The 21,500-nt window shown below is 32.7% G+C and overlaps 1 protein-coding gene across 1 annotated transcript; it reads left to right on the top strand.

Moving 5' to 3' along the window:
* Window positions 1–13,906: 13,906 nt before the first annotated feature.
* Window positions 13,907–20,962, top strand: LOC111000019 (odorant receptor Or2-like). The gene is made up of 5 exons (XM_022269329.2): window positions 13,907–14,691; window positions 18,468–18,564; window positions 18,670–18,774; window positions 19,676–19,831; window positions 20,921–20,962. Exons 1-5 carry the CDS (start codon window positions 13,907–13,909, stop codon window positions 20,960–20,962), a joined length of 1,185 nt encoding a protein of 394 aa, XP_022125021.2.
* Window positions 20,963–21,500: the final 538 nt, after the last annotated feature.

Genomic DNA, 21,500 nt, shown 5'->3' with positions numbered 1-21,500 from the left:
CTGATTAGGTATTTATTGGACCATAGCAAATAACAATTCAGTGAAATTAGTTGTTTTTAATTAACCTATATTATTTTAGGTTTTTAAAATATAATTTCACAATTCATTAATTATATTTGGCATTATACTATTAAAGTGAATTTGGTTGCAACAATGAATTCAAAATTAATTTAACGAAATTAAAAATAATTTTAAATTTAAACACCCAATTCAAATATAAAGTTTAATGAGACTTAATCTTCAAAAGAAGTCACTTTAATCGCAATATGGCAAGATATATTATAGAGATTGCTTCATTTTTCTAACCGAAGTTTTGGTTGTAAGTCTAAGGTTTCTTGCTTTTTGCTGTTTATAAATAAACAATTTTGTGTGTAATGCTCAGCCGTCGCTATGCTGAGGAAAGTAGTTTAATGGTGTCGAATTCTGCACACTTAGATTAATGAAGATCTAGTCTTGAAACATGCAGTATGGAGCCACATTAATTTAATTGGTTTAAAGAACTTGTTTTTTAGACCTCCGGCGGAAACTCGGTCGGTAGGATCCCCGAGGCATGCGCGTCACGGGCAGGTTTCCGGAAAAGGGACCATTGGAATAGGAAAAAAACCGTTTTCCGATTATTTTAATGGTACTGAACTTCGAAGCCCCGGACAAGATACATATCAATATTAATCGCGGTCAAGAAATTCTTTATTAAAAATACATACACAAAATCTTTATTAATTTAAAAATTCAAATATTTTAATTGGAGTAAGTATTTAATTAATCACATAGGTTTGAACCGGAATCGGAACACAAATTATTATCTTTGTAGCCGAAAGCAATTTGTGTCTTGTGAGCAAGACAAAGTAAAATTTGCTTATCAGACATCGAACAAATGCAAAGAAACAAATGCTGTAAACGTTTATTTTCAAAAGTCTCATTAATAAGATATAGTCATAAATAATTTATTTTATTCTTCCGAATAAAATACAATGTGTTATTGTTTTTACCTTTGTGGTCATATTACATATATATATATATATTTAAAACTTAATATAACTAAGACCGATTTTTTATTCAAGCCCATGCTACGATAAATACCGACTGAATCTTTAACAAAAAATACATTTTTGTAAAAGATTCTGCAAAAGATATTGCAGCATTATCAAATTATGCTCGGAGATGATTACGAAAATCAGGAAGTACAGTGGGATGCAATTAAAATGAAATAAATCCATTATTTTAATAGTTGCAACTCCCACCGCTCGTTACAAGCGTTAAATAGCGTTATATAACGACAAGCAGATTTGTCTCTTACGTCATTATCTTTTAGAGCCTTAAATCTCGTTAAGCATCCGTCAGACTACAGGACGAGGGGTACAGACGAGTGAAAAAGTGTTTTTGTAATTACGTCTTTAATTCGTTACACTGTTGGAAAGTTGTTTTGCAGAAAATTTAAATCGGTTTATGTCACATACATTGAACAACTCGCCGTAACACGTTAGCCAAATAAAGTAATTTGTAAATGTTTTTAAGTCAATTCTATATAACTATATAACTCGATTGGGAGGCTAGTACTTCTCTTCCGTTCTACGCCCTTAATTTGAGAACTGGTAATAAATGTAAAATTAAAAGCATTTAATGTATATTTCTGGTTAGTCGACATAGCAGGACACCGAAGATACTGGCAGCGTTCCCCCTTTGAATAGCTAATCTAATTCTTTGTCCGAGGTAGCTGCCAGCTCTTCGGTCTCCTGTGATGTAGACTAACCTTTTTGATATTTCCAAGTGTACATTATTTTACCTACGTGAATAAATGATTTTTGATTTTGATTTTTTAAATGTAATTTAGGTATACAGGACAAAACGTGTTATATTTTGGTCTGTAATACTATGTTATTTATTACCAATTATGTTTGTACCAACAAGGTGTTAAACCGGTTTGTGGTAGTGTAAAAATGTGGTTTTTATCGTGACTGTAAGATGGCGCCACAACGCGTCAATGCGTGAAATGACGAGGCATTTATACGATCATTAAACGTCACTCGAGAATCCGATGAATTGAAATTTTTAATTCGTGTATAAATTAAGTAACAGTTGGAGTTATGAATCAAAATTTCAGGGCTTTCGTGTAATGTATAAATTAAGATTTTGGGCAATTATACCTTAAATAATCTTTTATTTATTTATTTACACATCGTTGCAAAGAAACAAAAATAAAACAATACATAAAAATTACAAGGGATGCAACGGGCGGCCTTATCGCTAACAAGCGATCTCTTCCTGGCGACCCTAGTAAGAAAAGAAAACAATAAATAAATATGATGAGTGCAAGAAGTGCATAACCTTAATCTAGAGAAAATAAAAATAAAAAACAGAATATTAATAACTAACAGAACTAAAAAGCTAAATACAACATTTTTAAATTAATCTCTAGTCATCCATTTGCGTTCGCAGGCATTGCTGGTCTAGGAAATGAATTCAGAACCTATAGATTATATGCTTCACTTTATAAATTATGATAACTCAGGGTCCTTCAAGAAAAGAGCGTACCAATTCTCAAAAGGACGGCAACGCACTCACGAGCCCTCTGGCATTAAGTGTCCATGGGCAGCGGTATCACTTAACATCACTTAACCGGCCCGTTTGACCCCAATTCTATAAAAACATTCCTTTTACATTAACGAGAGTAAGAAAAGAATTCTACTTTGACTTAAATTAAGAAGAAAAAAGAAAAAGCTACGTAATTACAGTACACAAAGTGTTTATTCTCTGTTGAAGTCAAAGTTTTTATAAAGACTAAGTGGACATTCACCAAGTATTCACAAAAGAATGGCGTCCAGTTTACAAATTAATTTTGTTGCTAAATATTTTTGCGAGTATTCTTCATTTAACGTTGAAAGTTGATTCAACAGATGAAAACTGGGAGTATTTTTATTTAGCAAACGCTACATTTTACCACCTATTCGAAATAGCTGAACTTTTTCAATTTTTATTTTAGATCAGGAGGCTAACAGGCTCATCTGATGTTAAGTGATACCGTCACCCATAGACACTCTCAATGCCAGAGGGCTCGCTAGTTGCCGGCCTTTTAAAAATTAGTACGCTCTTTTCTTGAAGGACCCTTAGTCACATTGATTCGGAAATACTTCAGTGGGCTACTGGTTCCACTGCCGTAAGAAAAAGCTGTGGAACGACAGACGTCGAGGTGATACGGGTGAATATATGTGTGTATTATATATTCAGGATGTTAATGGAGCTCCTTTATTATTGCAATGCGTTTCCCGTGAGTGGTTGTGCAGGTGTGGACTGTTTTTACGCCACGATACGTAAGCGTAAGATGTAAGGCACCCTGATAGCCCTTACATGGTTCATTGCATTGGATTGTGCATCGGCAGTGTGCCTTTGTGATTTTATAACCTTATTTAATATTTACGTCAATATTGTTATAAATATTTTATTACAAATTAACGTGGAATAAATTGTTTTTTCGTTGGACTCCACTTTAACTGTCTCGATTGACTACTTACATAGGCAGTATCATGAAAGTATCTAAATAAAAGATACTTTATGTGAACTAGTTAAAAGCCTCATTATCATACGAACTTACATAGCATGTAATGGAATTAGAAATAAAGCTATACACGAATTACGTTAATGAAAAGCAATCAGAGAACGTGTAACGCAATTCGCACTGTATTATTAATAGCTATTAAATTGTAATTATGTGATAACGATGTGTGAACAAGGATAAGATAGGTTGTTTACGGTGCTAGGAATTTTGATACTGCACGCGGAAGTTTGTGATGCTGTGCCACGAATTATTCAAGTTGTTAAAAGCAGTGTTGGCCTCTCAGCGTGCGAGTCATATCCTGTGGTCGAAGGTTCGATCACGGGCTGTACACCAATGGTGAAGTATAACATCATTAGGAAATGGTGGCGGCGTAGACGGTAGGTGTCAGACACAGGCTGATCATCTACTTGCCTATTATTCTTTATTTATTTAGTTATTTATTGTATGCATAATCTGAAATAGAAAAGAAGTTGGTGTGGCGGAAATGCAAACAGTTCACCAGGACGTCGAACACATTTATACACACATATATAAATCTCCTGTCACGATGCCTGACCGCGATGGACTCTTAAACTACTTAACTCATTTTAAATTAAATTGGCACAACGTGAGCAGTATGGTCCAACTTAAGAGATAGGATGGCTTAGATCTTTAATTATAGTCGCAATTTCATTTTATTGCAAATTATTTATTTATTATTTGATACAATTCTAACAGATGGCGCTGTATTAAAGTGCCAACGATTCTCATAAGCTATCTTTTACCTTTCACATCAGTTCTCCTACAGTCTCAGTCTACAGTTGATGATTTTTATTTTTATTGGTTATAAATATAGGTCATACTATTTGCTCATTGTGCCTATAAAACTCTATATATAAATTGAAACTTAAATATTTTGTTCGTCCGTGTCTTGGCGAAACTTTGAGGAAATCTTTTCAAGCAATGCAAATTTAACAAAGTAGCTAAAATGATTTTGGCTAAAATATATAAAATAAATTTTGGAACAAAGCCCGTATCTGGCCTATGCAAACGATTTTCGATTTCTTATACAATTACAAAGATATCAAACGGGAAATAAGGAAAGGATGAAACTTTAAGATTTACACTCGAATTCTTGCCGAGTGATATCTGATTGATCCGCAACATTTTACGAACCTTTTTGTTTTACGCCTTCGTCGAATATTTTTCGGTCAATTTACCAGTTCTGATGATGCAGTTCTTAATACGTAGACATCTTCAATTATTATCAATTTTCTATAAAATGTTTGGAAAGTCTAGACACATTAATTGATAAAAAAGGTGACCATAGCATTGAAATCTGCTTAAATTAAAAAATAATGTGGAACTCCTTTTGAAAGAGTACTTTGGAACAAGTGCCTATATTTACAACATTGTGTGTCGTCTTCTCTGTGCTGCTCTACGTCGTAAAAACTTGGACGCCGGCAGAGATTATGGATATCGAATACGAAATACAACCGTTCTGGAGAAATGCAGAAGAACAAAAGTTCTTATGAGGTTAAGAAAAGGAAACTTGAGTATTTCAGATATGTTTTACGAAACTCCAAAAATACAAGCATACAGTAGAAGGAAACTTGCAGATGCTGGTTTTGGTTGAAAACCCTTGGACAATGGTCATGCCAATTCACTAAGTCATTGTTTAGAAGCGCAGCATCCATAATTAAACTAGCCGTGATGGACTAGAAAAGTTTATTTTATTTTAATTTCTTCGATAAATTTACTTTTTATAATGTATTTTCATTTTATAGAACAAATGAGTTAATTTATGGGTCGATAGGCTAAAATAGATTCTCAATCCAATATTTATAAATATATGTCAGAGACAACGTAATAACACCACGAATCACAAATTTCAATTGCTCTCTAATCGGCACCTGCCCCAGATGTTTCCACTGACTTATTTTAAAATGGACGTCATGGTTGGGTCTCTGAATCCATCCCGATTTAGCAGATTTGCCAGGATACGGTTGAGGTACGATAAATATAATAAACAATCATTCCATACAAATTTTTATTTTATTGTAAAGTTGAATTTGAAAATACGAGTAGTTTACCTTTTCTTGGCATTTTATCTATTAAGCATTAAAAAAATAATAATTTAATGCAGTATTATTAAGTCCTAAAATAAAAGAAAAATATTCTGTATAGTATTGTTTTGTACTACATATCTTTGATAAAACCTATACTTTAAGGGATTTCAATTTGTGAAACAAACACAAAATTGACTAATTAATATTAAAGATCATTTTCAGATCGAATAGATTCATACTCCTGGAACTCGAAACTGGAGATTGACACTACAACAATTAATATTATAGGAATTAAATAGTTAAATAGGCTTTTTCTCAAATAACATAATTTGATTATTTCTAACCCAAATTATATTCAAGATTATAATTAGAAATTAATCACCAATATTAACAATTATTATTCAATTACAATATAATCCTTGTAATAGTTGAACAATTAGTCAAGATTAACTGGTAACAACGATCTGCTTTAGCTCAAAGTTGGATTAGGACGGATACGACGAAACCTCCATGTTGGCATATACCACAATTAGATTAGCTGTGTAGGTGGGTAATTTTTAAATCGCATCTAAAAGAAAATATAACCCGACTAATTTAAAATGACTGAAATGTACAGATTATATAGCATCTATATAATTTTATCATCTTAATTCTTAGGCATTCGGGGCTAAATAAGCAGTGTTGCTTGATCGTGGGACTCTAATCACTGAGGTCATATGAAACCAATGAATTTTCATTCTATGTGGACATTTAACACACGTACGAGAGTTTAGACCCAAAAAATCGACCAGCACTGGGTGTTGCAACAAATCTACTAAAATATTCTAGATAATTTTACTTTACATGTTTTACTGCTTTTCTGTATTTCTTTTCACATGAACTGCACTGAAACATAAGAAGAGATATATAATCTATCTCTCAACTTACTAAGTTACATAGCTGAGTCAAGACTCAGCTATGTAACTTAGTAAGGCGAATCGTTGTTTTTTTTAAATCTCAATAACTGAGCAATAAATGAGGTTAGAATGAATTATTTACATACGAAGCAGTGGCCTGGTGGCTTCTCTCTCATGCTTAAGGTCGTAGGTTTGATCCGAGGCTATACACTAACACCATAGGTTTAACATTTATTGACGACGCAAGGCTTGCCTTAGACCCAAAAAGTCGGTGGCTTGTGTCAGGCACAGGAGACTTATCACCTAATTACCTATTCTATTGACAAATCATCGTGAAATCTGATAAATCTAAGCCGCAGACCTGAAAATGTTGTGGCGCCACTGTTTCCTTTGCTTATACTAAGTATTTCTCACCCGTATCCATTTGCGATAATCGCCTCCTTTGCGGTTAAAATTCTATGTTCCTAAGTTTGATTTAGTATTAACAATATTTTAGGCGTTTGAAAAAATTGTTTGATAATTTAAAAAAAAATGCGAATGAACCCAAGCTCCAAGGTGTAAAGAGATATTTCGTGTCTAAAGAATCTTAAAAAAAGTTAATAAAGAAAACAAATTTCAAAGATCTTTTCAAATCAAGTTAAGACTAATACAATCAGGCAATGAATCCATTTGGCCGGGCAAAAACTAATTGTTAAGAAAACAGAGGCTCCTTCATTAGTATATCAGTGTGCAAGGACGACCCTAGTTAAGAGTCTGCTAATAAGAATAGTGTGACCATGAAGCATTTAATAAGATAGACTAGAGTATATAATTCATTTTTGTACTACGTACACAATGACGCGATGCGACCTACCTACACTTTTGTGTAATAAACATTGTACATATTATTAGAAACTAATATTTTTATTTTATTTAGCTCATTTTCGAATAATTCCATTGCACGATGTACATTACTACTCTACTCTAAATTTTCAGCTGTCACCTGTATTAAAGAGCGTATTTACACACCTATTTATTTTATTATATATTTTATTTGTGTAAATGTCCCAAAACATAAAACGAATGGTCACCTAGTCCGCTATTCATTAGCCGCAGCCCGCAAGCAGGGACATATCGTATTATGTTTCGAATGAGCAACGTCATAAGGTTGCCCACTTAATGAGACCGCACACACTTATCCACTTGCCGTATTCATATATTTGTATATCTATGTAAACTTTTTGGAATGTTATTTTCATATAAATCGTCAATCCTTCATCATCATTGGTCTATGGTCTATTCTATTTTGTCTTTCGTCTGTTGTTTGGTATACACGTTATTAAATTAACAAGATAGTCTAAAATAATCGAGTTCCTATGTGACTTTAAGGTTGACCAGTACCTATACGTTTTTTTTTAATGTAGATAGTTTACGAAAGCAAATAAACGACCGAATATATTTAAGTAATTAAAATTGATAATAATTCATATGTAAATGTAATTTACCACAAAGTCGCTGTCAGAAGATAGTAAATCAATAAAATTGATTACTTCTCGTTTGAATTGTGGCCGCATGCAAAAATAAACCTTTGTTTAAAAATACTTTGTATAAATTAACAATATTTATCCCACGATGGAATAAAATTAATTAAAAACGCCAATTCATTTTGTAACGTTGGCAAAAATGGCGAAGGGTGGAAGTTTCCACATCGATAAACAATGCTATTTTTGTTTGTCTCACCGAAAATATGTTTTCTATCGAAAATGGAGTTTTCACAATGACTGGAAAAGTTTTATTTAAGTTGAACTAACTGATAACCTCTATAATAAAAACACCCGATGAAAAATATTTTTTTATTGGTGGCAGTTTAAATCTTGGCTACACAATAAATTTAGTTAAAAAAGATATTTTGGGTTTGGCATGATTTAAACCCAAAAAATAATAATAAGAATGCAAAAAAAACTAAACTTTGTTTTTGAAGAGCTGGGAAAGCCAACATGTATTTTTTTATGAAAAGGGTTCCCAAATCTTACACATTACAATGCATTATTATAATGAATAAACACATTTTATTCTTATAATTTTTTTTTACAAACTATTGAGACATAATCTTAAAAGAGTTTCTGACATGATTTATGACAGTAAAAATGCTTCAATTTTATTCATGAAACTATGCCATCATTACATCAATGGTTTTCTATGACGTTTATACGTTAACTATCGTCTGTAAACCGACATTACAGACAACCAATTTGTTTAAATAATAAACTGATATCACAATAAGTAACAAGAAAGATTTACATATACAGACATTCGAATGAAATGTTATAAATAGTTCCGATATGTATGAGTTCATCATATTCTGTTCCGATGAGAACGTATACGAATAATAATCTATGGCGGATGACGTATAACTGTCAATAACAACACGCTCTCCGGGTCATACACAATAGTTTTACAGACCGATTGTCGTTGAGGAAAACGGGGAAATAATAAAAAAACTCGAAATCTTGACAAACGCTTTTTTGGCTTATAAATATTATTACAGTATTAATATTGCTATTAAAATATGGAGACTGGTAGTGGGAAGGTGAAATTTGAGAGACATATTTTTTATGACTAGACAGTCCTTATCACTTAAAGATAAAATAGTGTTTACGTCTAGAACAGTGCACGATTTCTTTTTCATTTGTTACCATTTTTTATGTAAACAACTATAATCATGGTAACAAGAAAAGTATAAGACTTCGCACTACTGACATTATTAAATAAAATTCTTACTAAATATTTGATAAATCTATATTATTGATAACTGATGGTATCTATAATGTTATTATTAAATACCCGTTTTTTGTCTGAATTATATTTCAATACATTATAATAAATCTATGACAAGGAATACTTACCAGTAGTATTTGGGAGTACATAACAATCGATTCCATAGTTTTAATAATAATCCAAGGCAAGACTGCCCAGATTAATAGTAGGAAATAATTTTTAGAGCTTTATTATGAAATGAAGGACCAAAATGGCTAGACTAGTTGATTAATAAAGAAATTCTAGAACCCGTTGGGTTACTCAATCATTCTAAATTAGGTTTGCGAGGGTCCTAGTAAAATATTGTGATTCGAGAGAAATTGAGATGTCAGAAAAAGGGTTGACAGTTTTTTTTTAATTTTGAAATAAAACTGTCTTATCAATATCACCTTCAGTTGTGTATACATTATTTATTTCATGATTTAGGTTGTATTGAATATACAATTTAGTATTGATAAAATTAGTTAGTTCTTGATAAAATTTTTTGTGACGCTAAATATTATTAGATATTTTCAAAGATAATAAACTCTCGTTGTATCTATGTATTTACAATGTTTTGTTGCGTATAATTTGAAGTTTATGTAGAGGTATTTTTAAAAATAAACATATACAAATTTATATTTAAAAAAAATTTGAACAGAAATATATTTACAATATTCTTAACCTAAATAGTAATAGTATGATTAAAAATTGAATATTAAAAAAATTGTAGCGGTGTATATTTAACACTGGCAACATGTGTATTTCCCTGTATTTCGATACTTATTTGTTAAGTGAAAGCACCAATTCTGGGGTCATCGGTCATCAATCATTATCTAACATAAATTATTTATTGAAATTAAATAAAAAAATCCCGCGAATTTACAATTGCTTCAGTTTCCAGTATTCTACTGGAAAAAAGTAAAGCAATTAATTTTAGAGGCAAAGTGAAATTACAAATAGACAAAACCCCTCCTTCAGCAGTTTCATGTCACCAATACGATTGTTAAGATTTTATTAAATCTACTTTTTTAATATATAAAAAGAGGGCAAACGAGCAAAAAGGCAGTCATCGCAGCCCATAGACACCCATTTTTAGTGGGTTGCCGGCGTTTAAGGGAGGAGTACGTTCGAATTTTGAATTGTTGGAGGTTATATCTCTCAGGGAAGACCCCCGCCGGTAGTTGATTCCACAGTTCGCTAGACGTAAGAGTCTGTTTTAAGAATTAATAAATACATTCTTTGTTTAAATCTATTTTATTTAATTTAAAGAAAAACGCATAAACTAAATTAAATTAACACATAAACAAATCGTGTGCATGTATTTTGTCTAAAACAACTAATATTAAATTGTTGTGTAAAGCTATCATTATATATCGTATACAACATGATAACATAATAAACACTAATAACTGCAATCTTGGTACGTCGAATAAAGAAATCACCTGCTAATGATGGGCTGGCGTATAAAACAGTATCAAAGATTATTAAATAATACACAATAAAATAATTTATTTGAATGTAAATGTAAATTTTGAAGTGTTTTGTGACTAGAAAATTTAGGTTTAATTTGATTTTCACTCTTCAATTAACACCGTAGACCAATATAATAAATGCTAAATAATGATATTTCAATTGCTATGTAATGAATGAATGCAATGTAACAGTTGAAGAGACTCTCGGGGCGTTACTCAGACGATTTAGGAATCGCCACAAATATAAAAATAGAATAGCCTGAGTAAGCAGAAGACTCGTACATTGACTTTAGACGTTTCGTTTCTGTTCTGTTATCTGACCTTAAATTAATAGTTTTCTTATATAGGGCGCGTTTCATGTACATCTATAGACTTCTTTTTTTTATAGAACAGGGGGCAAACGGGCAGGAGGCTCACCTGATGTTAAGCGATACTGCCGCCCATGGACACTCTCAATTCTATGTTTATAAGTGGGCAGGTATGTGCTTAATGAGTGCCTGGCCACACATTATTTCTCTTGGTTTTCTTCTTAGGGAAATTGGTACAATTTTACAGAGTAGACATCTGGCGCGGCGTATTAAATGTAATATAAGTTGTCATGTTTGTGTACGATAGCGCAACAAATAAATATTGTATTCTATCACATAAATGATAGTACTATTATACTGATAAATAAAGCAATTTGTGCAAAATTATTTCCTAACCATTCCAAAATATCAGAAATACACAACGTAATATTCAAGATTTCACTTCTGCCGGTACTCCCGGTGTGCAACCCGCCGTTTTTTCTTTAATCGTGATAGTATTTCCATGCTTTTTATCACCATATAAGCAAGCATCAAAGATTAATAGAGCACTTAGAAAATCCACTTATACAGTTGATTTAATACTGACATTGACAGATATCTATTAATTGATAAAACTTTTATAAATTAAATATAATTAAACAGTTAAGTATTACAAATCAATTCTAATATATCCATTCTTTCCATTTCTTAAATGTTGATTTCGCATCCAACATTTACTTAGAAAATATTTTTATTATTATGGGAAACAAGACGTTTCTACTTATTAATCTTTGGCAGCAATTTTCTTGTTGAAATAACGATATCAAACAACACCTAACTTAATTAACGCTTTTGTTTCTAGGGATTGAACAACAAAAGATATCGACTGTCGATATTATACAATAGAGAATGCGATACCGTGAACATTCCTTTTTATTCCTTTAATGCCCGTAAAATTCATATACTTTACACTATTATATAATAAGGAGGTTAGGCCATGGACTAATTATTTTTTGTAGAAATATAAATAACATTTCATTGATTAGTACACTTATAAGGAAACAGACACTGAAGGCTGCACACCATCAAATAATGTGTATGGCGCGCTCTCTAAGCGCTTAATGAGGTGCGTCTACATAGAGCGAGGCGGCTACGCGCGGCAATCCCGAGAATCCAGAGTGCGCACGGCAAACGAGCAAATCAAAAAGTCGACACGACGGCTCGAGCCCTCGGTCGCTCGCCCACGATTGCGCGCACGCTTGTATCGGCCGAGGTAGGTCCACAGGCTTCGCAATGTGTGGACGCACCCTATATCGATTTTTACTTTTTTTTATTTACGAGCTTAATTAAACGCCAAACACTGGAATTGTTGTAGCAGGGGCAAACGGCACGGACACAAACATACACTCTCATCGCCAGAGGGCTTACAAGTGTGTTTCCCGCTTTGTAAGAATTGGTACGCTCGTTTCTTGAAGGAATTTATCTCAAATCAGAGGTGGTCCCCACAAAAACTGCCCCGGGAAACGCACAGTAGAACGACTGACGTGGAGGTGATACGGGGAATTTCGTTATCTGCCCCGACGTCCGATTATCAAATATTATGATAAATAGACTCGTTTTTTCTTGACAATAAAATATATATAATAAATGTTAATTTGTACTCTTAAGGAGTACAAAATAAAGAGGAAAACATATCATATTACCTTCTTGTAAATACTTCCTGTTCTGTGGAAGCCGTTCGTAGTTTTATTATAGTATCTACATGTGTTTTTATTACTTCATACACAAGTTTACACTATTAAAGCAAATTGAAATTATTCTCGAGGCTTACATCACGGCCTAAGTGTCCTACAAAGTTATCACATTAAAGTGAGCACGAACTATTTGTCTGTACGTAATAATGCCTTGCGATGTAGGTCACAATGCGAAGATCTAGACTTATGGGATTATATTGCTAAAGTCGTACATCCAAGATAATACTTAATGACTTGATTATTAAGTTCACGGGATCAGAATGTGTTTTAACACTGATATGACGCGCGTAATGGCGTAAGACTTAATATACGTAAGATTTGAAGCACTCAGGTGACGTTGGGTAGTAATACGAAATCGTATTGTATTGGCACTGCAATTATTAATAATTCCTGTGGATAAGATATAGAGTTTCCCTTTGGGAAATCTTATGAAATAGGATGAAGGAAGATGTACGATTCTTCTAACCGAAAGGAGGAAGGATGTAGTGCAAAGACCAATGGTCTAAAGTTAAGCTCTCCGGCCGGAATTAACGTTTCAGAGATTGACGTTACAGTTATTATACATATATAATCACTACAGTCCCACAGTCCTTCCCATGAAGTTCGGGGGTCACCAATGTTGAGGAAGGAACTGATACGGTTCCTTCAGAGTTATTTATATTGTTATACTATTTTATTTGCCAGCCGTTTACACCAAAAAAATTTAGATCTAAGTCATATCGGTTTGTGTTTTTTTGTATTATAGGAGCCAGTTACATTTGCACATAGAATTTATGTAATTCTGCGCAGCCTAGATGAAGATTATCGAGTTATATACCTCTTAACCTGGCTGTATCAGTATAAAATATTGTAAGTGCCAATTAAATTTTCTGCAAACATAAATAATAATAACTCTGTGCATTTATTTTACTCAAAAACTTAATATTACCGTTATGAATAGTATGTAACTACAGAAATCGTTAATTAATCGCAATTGAATAAATTAAAAAAAATCTCACACAGGTAATTTTATGTGTAAAATACAAAAAAATATCGATAAAATTGCCACCCTAGTTACAGAATTATTAATTACTTAGCACCTTTATAACACGATGTTAGACAATCATTACACAAACAAAATGTTAAGATATCTGCTTCAAAAACTGGAAAATCCAGAGAGGCCGTTGCTTGGCCCAAACTTCAAGGCTCTAACATTTTGGGGTTTATTACTACCCGATAATATTTATAAAAAAATATTTTATCTAACCATGCATTTATTAGTAACAGTTTTTACTGCTACCGAATATATTGATATTTGGTTTGTTAAAAGCGATATAAATTTACTGTTAAATAATGTTAAAATTACGTTCTTAGCGACCGTTAGTGTCGCTAAAATAACTACGTTTTTAGCATGGCAGAAACATTGGAAAAGCATTATTGAATATGTAACTAAATCCGATTTAGCTCAAAGAAATAGCGACAGCAAAAAAGGTCTAATCAATAATTACACAAAGTACTGTCGGAAAATTACATATCTGTACTGGTCTTTAATGTACACAACTGTTGTTATTGTGATGGGACAGCCTCTGGTAAAATACATATCATCACCATCTTATAGAGAGAATGTAAAGAATGGAACAGAATCTTACATAGAAGTTGTTAGCTCGTGGGTGCCATTTAATAAGAATACAATATATGGACATATAGCCGCTTCTATATTTCAAAGTTACGGAGCTATATATGGGGGAGGATGGATAACATCATTTGATACAAATGCAATAGTAATAATGGTGTTTTTCAAAGCGGAATTGGAAATGCTTAGGATGGACTGTGCGGATATTTTTGGGAAACGAGAACAAGTGAATGATAAAGAAGCAAAACAGAGATTGAAGAATTGTCATCAACGTCACATTGATTTAATGGCGTAAGTACTCAAAATATTTTTATTATAACTATATAAAAAGTATATCCTATTAACACTAAATACCTATCAAATACATGACTTTTATATACCACTACTCTTGTCAATCAATTATATATTGAAGTATCACGTAATCATTTATGACATAATGTTATAAATATATATACACAATATTTCAAACGATAAAAAATGTATTAACTCAAAATTACTAAGAACTTTTTAAATACAAATAACATTTTTTTCATCAATTTATTATAAAGTTCGTTTCTTAACGTGTGCATCACGAAGTAATAAACACAAAAGCTAAACACGGTAGTACCTAAGAATGTTCGCACGCTTTAGCTTTTGAACTTTCAACTTAGATTGGCTTTTAAATTTACATCATCTCTTACTAACTTGAATAACAAAATTAGCTAACTTTTTTAAAACGAAAATTAAATTGACTTAAAAGATATCCTTCTCGTGAACCATTAAACGCAAGCTTTTTACAAAAAATCATAACTTCAATTCCAATTCCAATTTAGGAAACTTGTTTACACTGTGTTTCATTAACTTACAAACTCGTTTAAATTTAAATTTTAACGCTATACAGCGAAACAGTAAATAACAATTAGTAACCGTCAATAGAGAAGTGTGAAGACCCTTTGAGGTCCATACAAGAAGAAAATAATTTAATTTAGTGTCGCTATTGAACCCTTAATGATAATTACTTCCCAACCAACAGCCTTTGAAAGAAACAATAACAAAATTAATGAAATGTCAATTATCCTAGGTTTACTTTGCGCATTCTTGAAAATATTGCGGCCTCTCTCAGTTGAAAATGCAACTTTAACATCATGTAATATGATTCGTTTTTGATTATACCCAGAAGCATATGTACGAAATTGGAAGTCGTGCGAAAACTCAATTTAACTTCGACAATATCTGTTGAAATGTACATTTGACTGATAAATCTTCTGGTTCGGTTTATGGCCTCGTGAAACGTGACGGTTAAGACTTTGATCTGGGTAAACACTTTCTGCGCGATTGTACTAAGTACTTGAAAGTTTTTTGGCTAATCGTTTTACTAAGTGAACAAAGAACGTTTCGGTAGTTGATAGATTATTAATAATACATTTTGATTTCGTTCAACTCAATACCTAATTGTCAGTCGTCACAATAAAGGAACAGAGAATACAGGAAAGGTTAGACTCATAATTGTTTACATACTTTGCCTTACTGTATACATAGTTCACAGGACGGACTAGTTCAATAATACTACATATTAACAAACTTAAAATTGGCAAATATTGAAACAAATTCAAGTCTACTAATGCGTTACATCAAAGCCAAAGAGAAAAAATTAAATGACGAAAATGATCATCACTCAACAAAATCTTTTACGAACAGTAAGTTAAACCAATTTCTCAAAGTGAGTTGTGGATTTAAAATTATAATAAAGATTCGTTTCTCCATGGAAAACTCACGTTACAATGTAACCGTCCTACAAGCACAGCTGGCACCTTTTTTTCTATCGGACAGGGGGCAAACGGGCAGGAGGCTCACCTGATGTTAAGTGATACTGCCGCCCATGGACACTCTCAACGCCAGAGGGCTCGCGAGTGCGTTGCCGGCCTTTGAAGAATTCGTACGCTCTTTTCTTGAAGGAGCCTTAGTTGGTCCTGTTGGCCTCTTTCCATTATTTACCATGGATATAACATTTTGCAGCTTGTTATAATTCATTAACATCACTTTGATGGCTGGAAGTGTTGCACAGTCGGCTTCACAAGAGACTTTCTTTTGCAAACTAGCGAACTGTGGAATTGGCTCTCGGTTGGGGTTTTCCCTGAAAGATGCGACCTCCAATTTCAAAAATAGAATGTACTCTTCACACAAAGGCCGGCAACGCACCGGCAACTGCTATATAAAAGAATACAAAATAATCGTAACTTCTTAAGAGAAATAATAATTGTATAATAAAATCTCAGTTTCTTTTCGCCGTCAATACATTTTTAAATTAAGGGATTCGGGATAACTTAAAGCTAACAATAATTCACATTTAGTTTTAAAGTGTTTTAGCACCAAAGTGGTAAATTAATTAAGTAATATATATTATTTTATTTCATTGATATTGGATTTTTTAAATCTTATGGTTATAATTATGACAGATGATCCATTGATCTCTTAGAGTTGGGTAGAGATATAGGTCCTCTTTGCATCTTATAACGCGTTTACCATAGAGTGTTCAGAGGAGTTGTTCTAACTAACACCTCCAGTTGAGTTTCAACATCGGACGTAAAGGCAGAATATATATAATACCATCCGTTTTACCTGGACCGAAACCAGGTCCGTGAGTGACCATGGGTGGCGGAAGTAGTCACGGACCGGACGTTAACGTCAGGTGAGCTTCCTGCCGGTTAAACTCCTATTTCATAAAAAAAAAGATTTAGACTTCCTTTCTCCAGTCTCTCACTATATCTTCTTCCTTCTATAGAATCTTCTTTCTTATCGTTCATCCCTTTGGTTTTTCCTATAATATTTTTAAAGACTTTAAAGTCAAACTTTTATCTGTGCATATTCGACCGCAAGTCGAATATTTTCACAATGATTGACTCAATAAAATATTAGCAATTAAGTATGTCGCTACCTCACTAAGCCGCTTAATGTCGTTTGTGGACAATAAGCACAATTACCTACAAAAGAAAATTCACTGTCTTTCTCTCGTCCATACAAGGAATCTATTGAAACAATAAATTTAAGAAAGGTAATGATGGACCTATGAGTTTAATTTAGATAAGTGGGCTCCGTATATACGTATAAAAATTAACGTAAAAAATAATAATTGAGACACTTGGCTCGAGTTTAAGTTAGACATGTAAAATTTCCAGGTCCTCTTTAAAACAACATTATATCATATAGATAAGCGTTAAATAACAATGGACCAATGTAGTCCCTTGGAGCACAACACATTTATAAACTGTACTCCTATGTCATATCTCGCCGATAAATGAACCCACGAAAACTAAATTAAGCATAATTTAAACAAAACATAGGTAAAAGATTGTCGACGCCCAAAAAAGCAGTCGTCGCAGCCCATAGACACCCATTTTTTGTGGGTGCGTTGCCGGCCTTTAAGATTACGCTCGAATTTTGATTTTTTGGAGATCCATAGTTGCTTCAGTGCATTTAACTGTTTTATCATCTCTTCGTGTATGTTATGTTTGCTTATAAGTGCTAGTCACAATTAAAATCGTATTGTATTTTGTAACATTTCTTATATTTATCTATTGTATAATAATTATCTACAGTACCCCAAAAAGAATCCAATAATCGGATAATTCGGCAAAACCCCACTTTGATCGTGGGCCTTTATCCCTGTTTTTACTTCCCGGCTAATTCCTTAAAAGCCTTCTACAAATACGGCTTAGTTACAAATCTTCAAGATATTACTCTTATGTAATTCGAGTTTTTAACAAAAGAAGCTTTGAGATGGAAAATTGTAAATAGCTAATCCTTGAGACGGTTGTTCAATGTTTTGCGTTTATTTCAGTCATACTTTGGAGTACTTTGCGTAGAGAGGTTTTGCGTCATGATTTTTTGTTGTAAATTCGCGGTCCATATTATTATGTATGTATATTATAATGCATACTAATCCATGGCATGAGTGCTTGGTGTGGAAGTACTAAAACCTCACCACGCCATAAATACTCGCATTACTGTACGAACATTTTTGTTTCGTTCTAACTTAAGATAATACATACCGCTGATTAATATTCTCAAAGTAGTCGTTTATTTTTCAGGAATGCCCGGCTCTTCAACTCCTGTTTGTCACCAATAATGTTATTATACATGTTTGTATGTTCAGTGATGCTATGTGCAACAGCTTACCAAATTTCGGTAAATCTACTATTTTAGCCGTATTTTTTTACCTTCATTTAATCTTTTATGATTCATCGTGTGAATCCGATGTGATTTTCGATTATAACTTAATATGATTTTTAGGCAGAATCAAACCCAATGCAACAGTTTTTGATCGCAGAGTATTTGTTGTTTGGAATTGCGCAACTGTTTATGTTTTGTTGGCATAGCAACGACGTTTATTATGCGGTTAGTATTATTTTACTTTTTATAATACACTAGCAGACGAAATACATTATAGCGATTACGAAATTAAACAACGTATGAAAGTACTTCAGCACCATCTGCTGAGCTGATTTATGAATCTAAACCATCCAGAGCTCTACCCAAACGCATACAAAAATATCATTAAAATAGGTCCATCCGTTTAAGAGGAGTTCAGTGACATACACACGTACAGTACAATTAGATCAAACTGCACGTAAATAGTTTAAAATACTTAATTTATTGAATTTGATTAAGTAGTTTAAGAGTCCAGAGCGGACAAACAACGTGACGCTTAATTTATATATATTAAGATTATTATTGTAATCTCAGTTTATATATGTTTTAATATAAAAAAATGTTTAATGTATTGTACATATACAATTACAAAATTAACTATAAATTGTGCTCACAAAAGAATAAATGTCTTCTATATTAAATTAGTAGGCATATACGTGATGAAAAATTACTTGGTGCACACATTCAGCAACTCCATGTCATTTTGTCAACCTTGCAATCTTATTACTATAATGTTTTTTGACGTGAACATTTTTTAACCATATTTCACGATAGCTTAAACACGCGAAGGCTTAGACATTAGACATATCTGGTTTTTACATAGTTAATATTGATGTGAGGAAAACGGAACATAATTTACATTGCTATTTGTATATTCGCGGACGCTTGGCGCACGCATGCGACTTCTTCGGAGCAAAAGTTTCCCCGGAATTTGTGTGCCGCAATATCGTGAGCTACTCGATTGTGACGAAGTTACATGGATCTGGTTGACGGTGCATCTCTTATTTTTACATGCCTTTTTTCTTATTTATTAATTTTTAATAAATAAGAAAAAAAAATTTTTATTAATTATAATATTTTTTTCTAGAGTAAAGACCTAATGTTTGGTCCTTATGAAAGCAAATGGTGGGCCCGACCAAAGTCTGAACAGATAGATATCAGTATGCTAGTAGACCAGTTAAATAAAACTATAGTTTTCACAGCGGGACCATTTAATAATCTTACTGTTGCTACGTTTATCAATGTAAGTTTTAAAATTGAATATCTTTTCAATATAATTTCTTTAAAATGATTTCAATTACGTTTTCTAAATGAAAAAATCATATACAACTTATACTTTTCTTGGCCGGTAAGAGCATTGATGTCATGGTTACTAGAATTGTCAGTGAAAAAAAAATAACCATTATATGGGGAATAACTTGAAATCGTCTAGGGTAACTTAATTTTAATAAAATTAATTAAATTAATAAACTAGTAGGTATCTCTCTACAAAATACAGTTCTAGGCTTAAAGAAATGTGACAAAAACATAGAAAAAACTGGTATGATAGATTTAGTAAAAGGTCCTATTAATAGGTATAATATATTTTAAGATACCTAAGGAATTAGACCCATTCGATGGTTAAAACATTGTCATTGTAATTATTAATGCAAGGAATACAAATAAATACATTTTAGTTTGAATTTTATTAGATAGGAAACAAAAAGGATTCCGCTTCCGATTCCTTTGTATTTGAGAGCTAACTGACATTGTCAGTCTGAAATTCACAATGGCGACGGTTATACCAATTTCAGCCGCCGGTCAAGTTATAGTACGTGGCACTATAAAAATTTGCTATTATTATTACTATAGACTATTTAGTTTTTTTCTGTCTATTCTGCGTAATTTAGTTAATTCGTCACAATTAAACCTTATATTTTTTGAGTAAGGGATAAGTCTTTTACTACATAAATACAGCATTATTACACCTTTGTATCTTTTACGAGACTTGAATTCTAGTCACATAATTACCTTGATGGGTATAGAGATAATCGGGGCATAAACTTGTAACAGATACATAAACTTGTGGCTAGCTAGGTAAAGAAAGATTTCTTTACCTACATCATCGCTCTTCGGCAATATTTGGATAAGGCATACCGGTATCCTCATCGTAACCTTGGATTGACTTATCCAGGTTCGAACTTCGAACTTCGAACTCTAAAATAATCTATAATTAACTTTTCACTGTTAACACGTGCTTAGAGATTTCATCTTATCTAAGCAAACAAAACCCTAATGACGACTCAAACAACTTTAAATATTTAATTGAAATCTTAATCCTATCTTATTTCAGATTTTGAAAGGGGCTTACAGCTACTACACATTGCTGAACTAAACACAAGTTCACTTCACTTCATTATCATCATTTGCTTACCTTTGAGTCACAAAACACCAACTCATAGTGTTATTCTGAGTAGTTAGAGAATTAAGCATTTTCTATGTAATCTGTTCGCTCTGTAATTTCACTGGTTATATAATCCTTGAAACGCTTCTAATAAAATTGTATTAAAAATTAAATAGTTTTTGTACTGTATTCACTATTATAGTAGCCCATGCGGGGATGTTGGAATTTACAACAGCGTGGCTGAATATAATACTTACATAATATACAGGTCTATGTCTATGACTTTTTGCGTAATGGCAGTAGTAGGCTGGTAGATCAATAGACAGAAGGTCTGAGGTGGTACTCTAGCTGCTAGCTATTATTCTACGAAGAACGACTTGAATTCAATCTCTTTCCGAGCGGTGATCCCATTTGTTGCGTAGAGATGTGGGATCTTCTAAGATGCAGAGACCCCACACACACACAGACAGACTGCGGTAGACCGCAGTCACCATTGAGAGTGTCCGGAGGAATTGTTTGGATAAATGCC

Source organism: Pieris rapae, chromosome 18, assembly GCF_905147795.1.
Source record: "Pieris rapae chromosome 18, ilPieRapa1.1, whole genome shotgun sequence".
NCBI lineage: Eukaryota > Metazoa > Arthropoda > Insecta > Lepidoptera > Pieridae > Pieris > Pieris rapae.
Note: the sequence above shows the minus strand (reverse complement) of the source record. Positions and strands in the feature narration are given on the sequence as shown.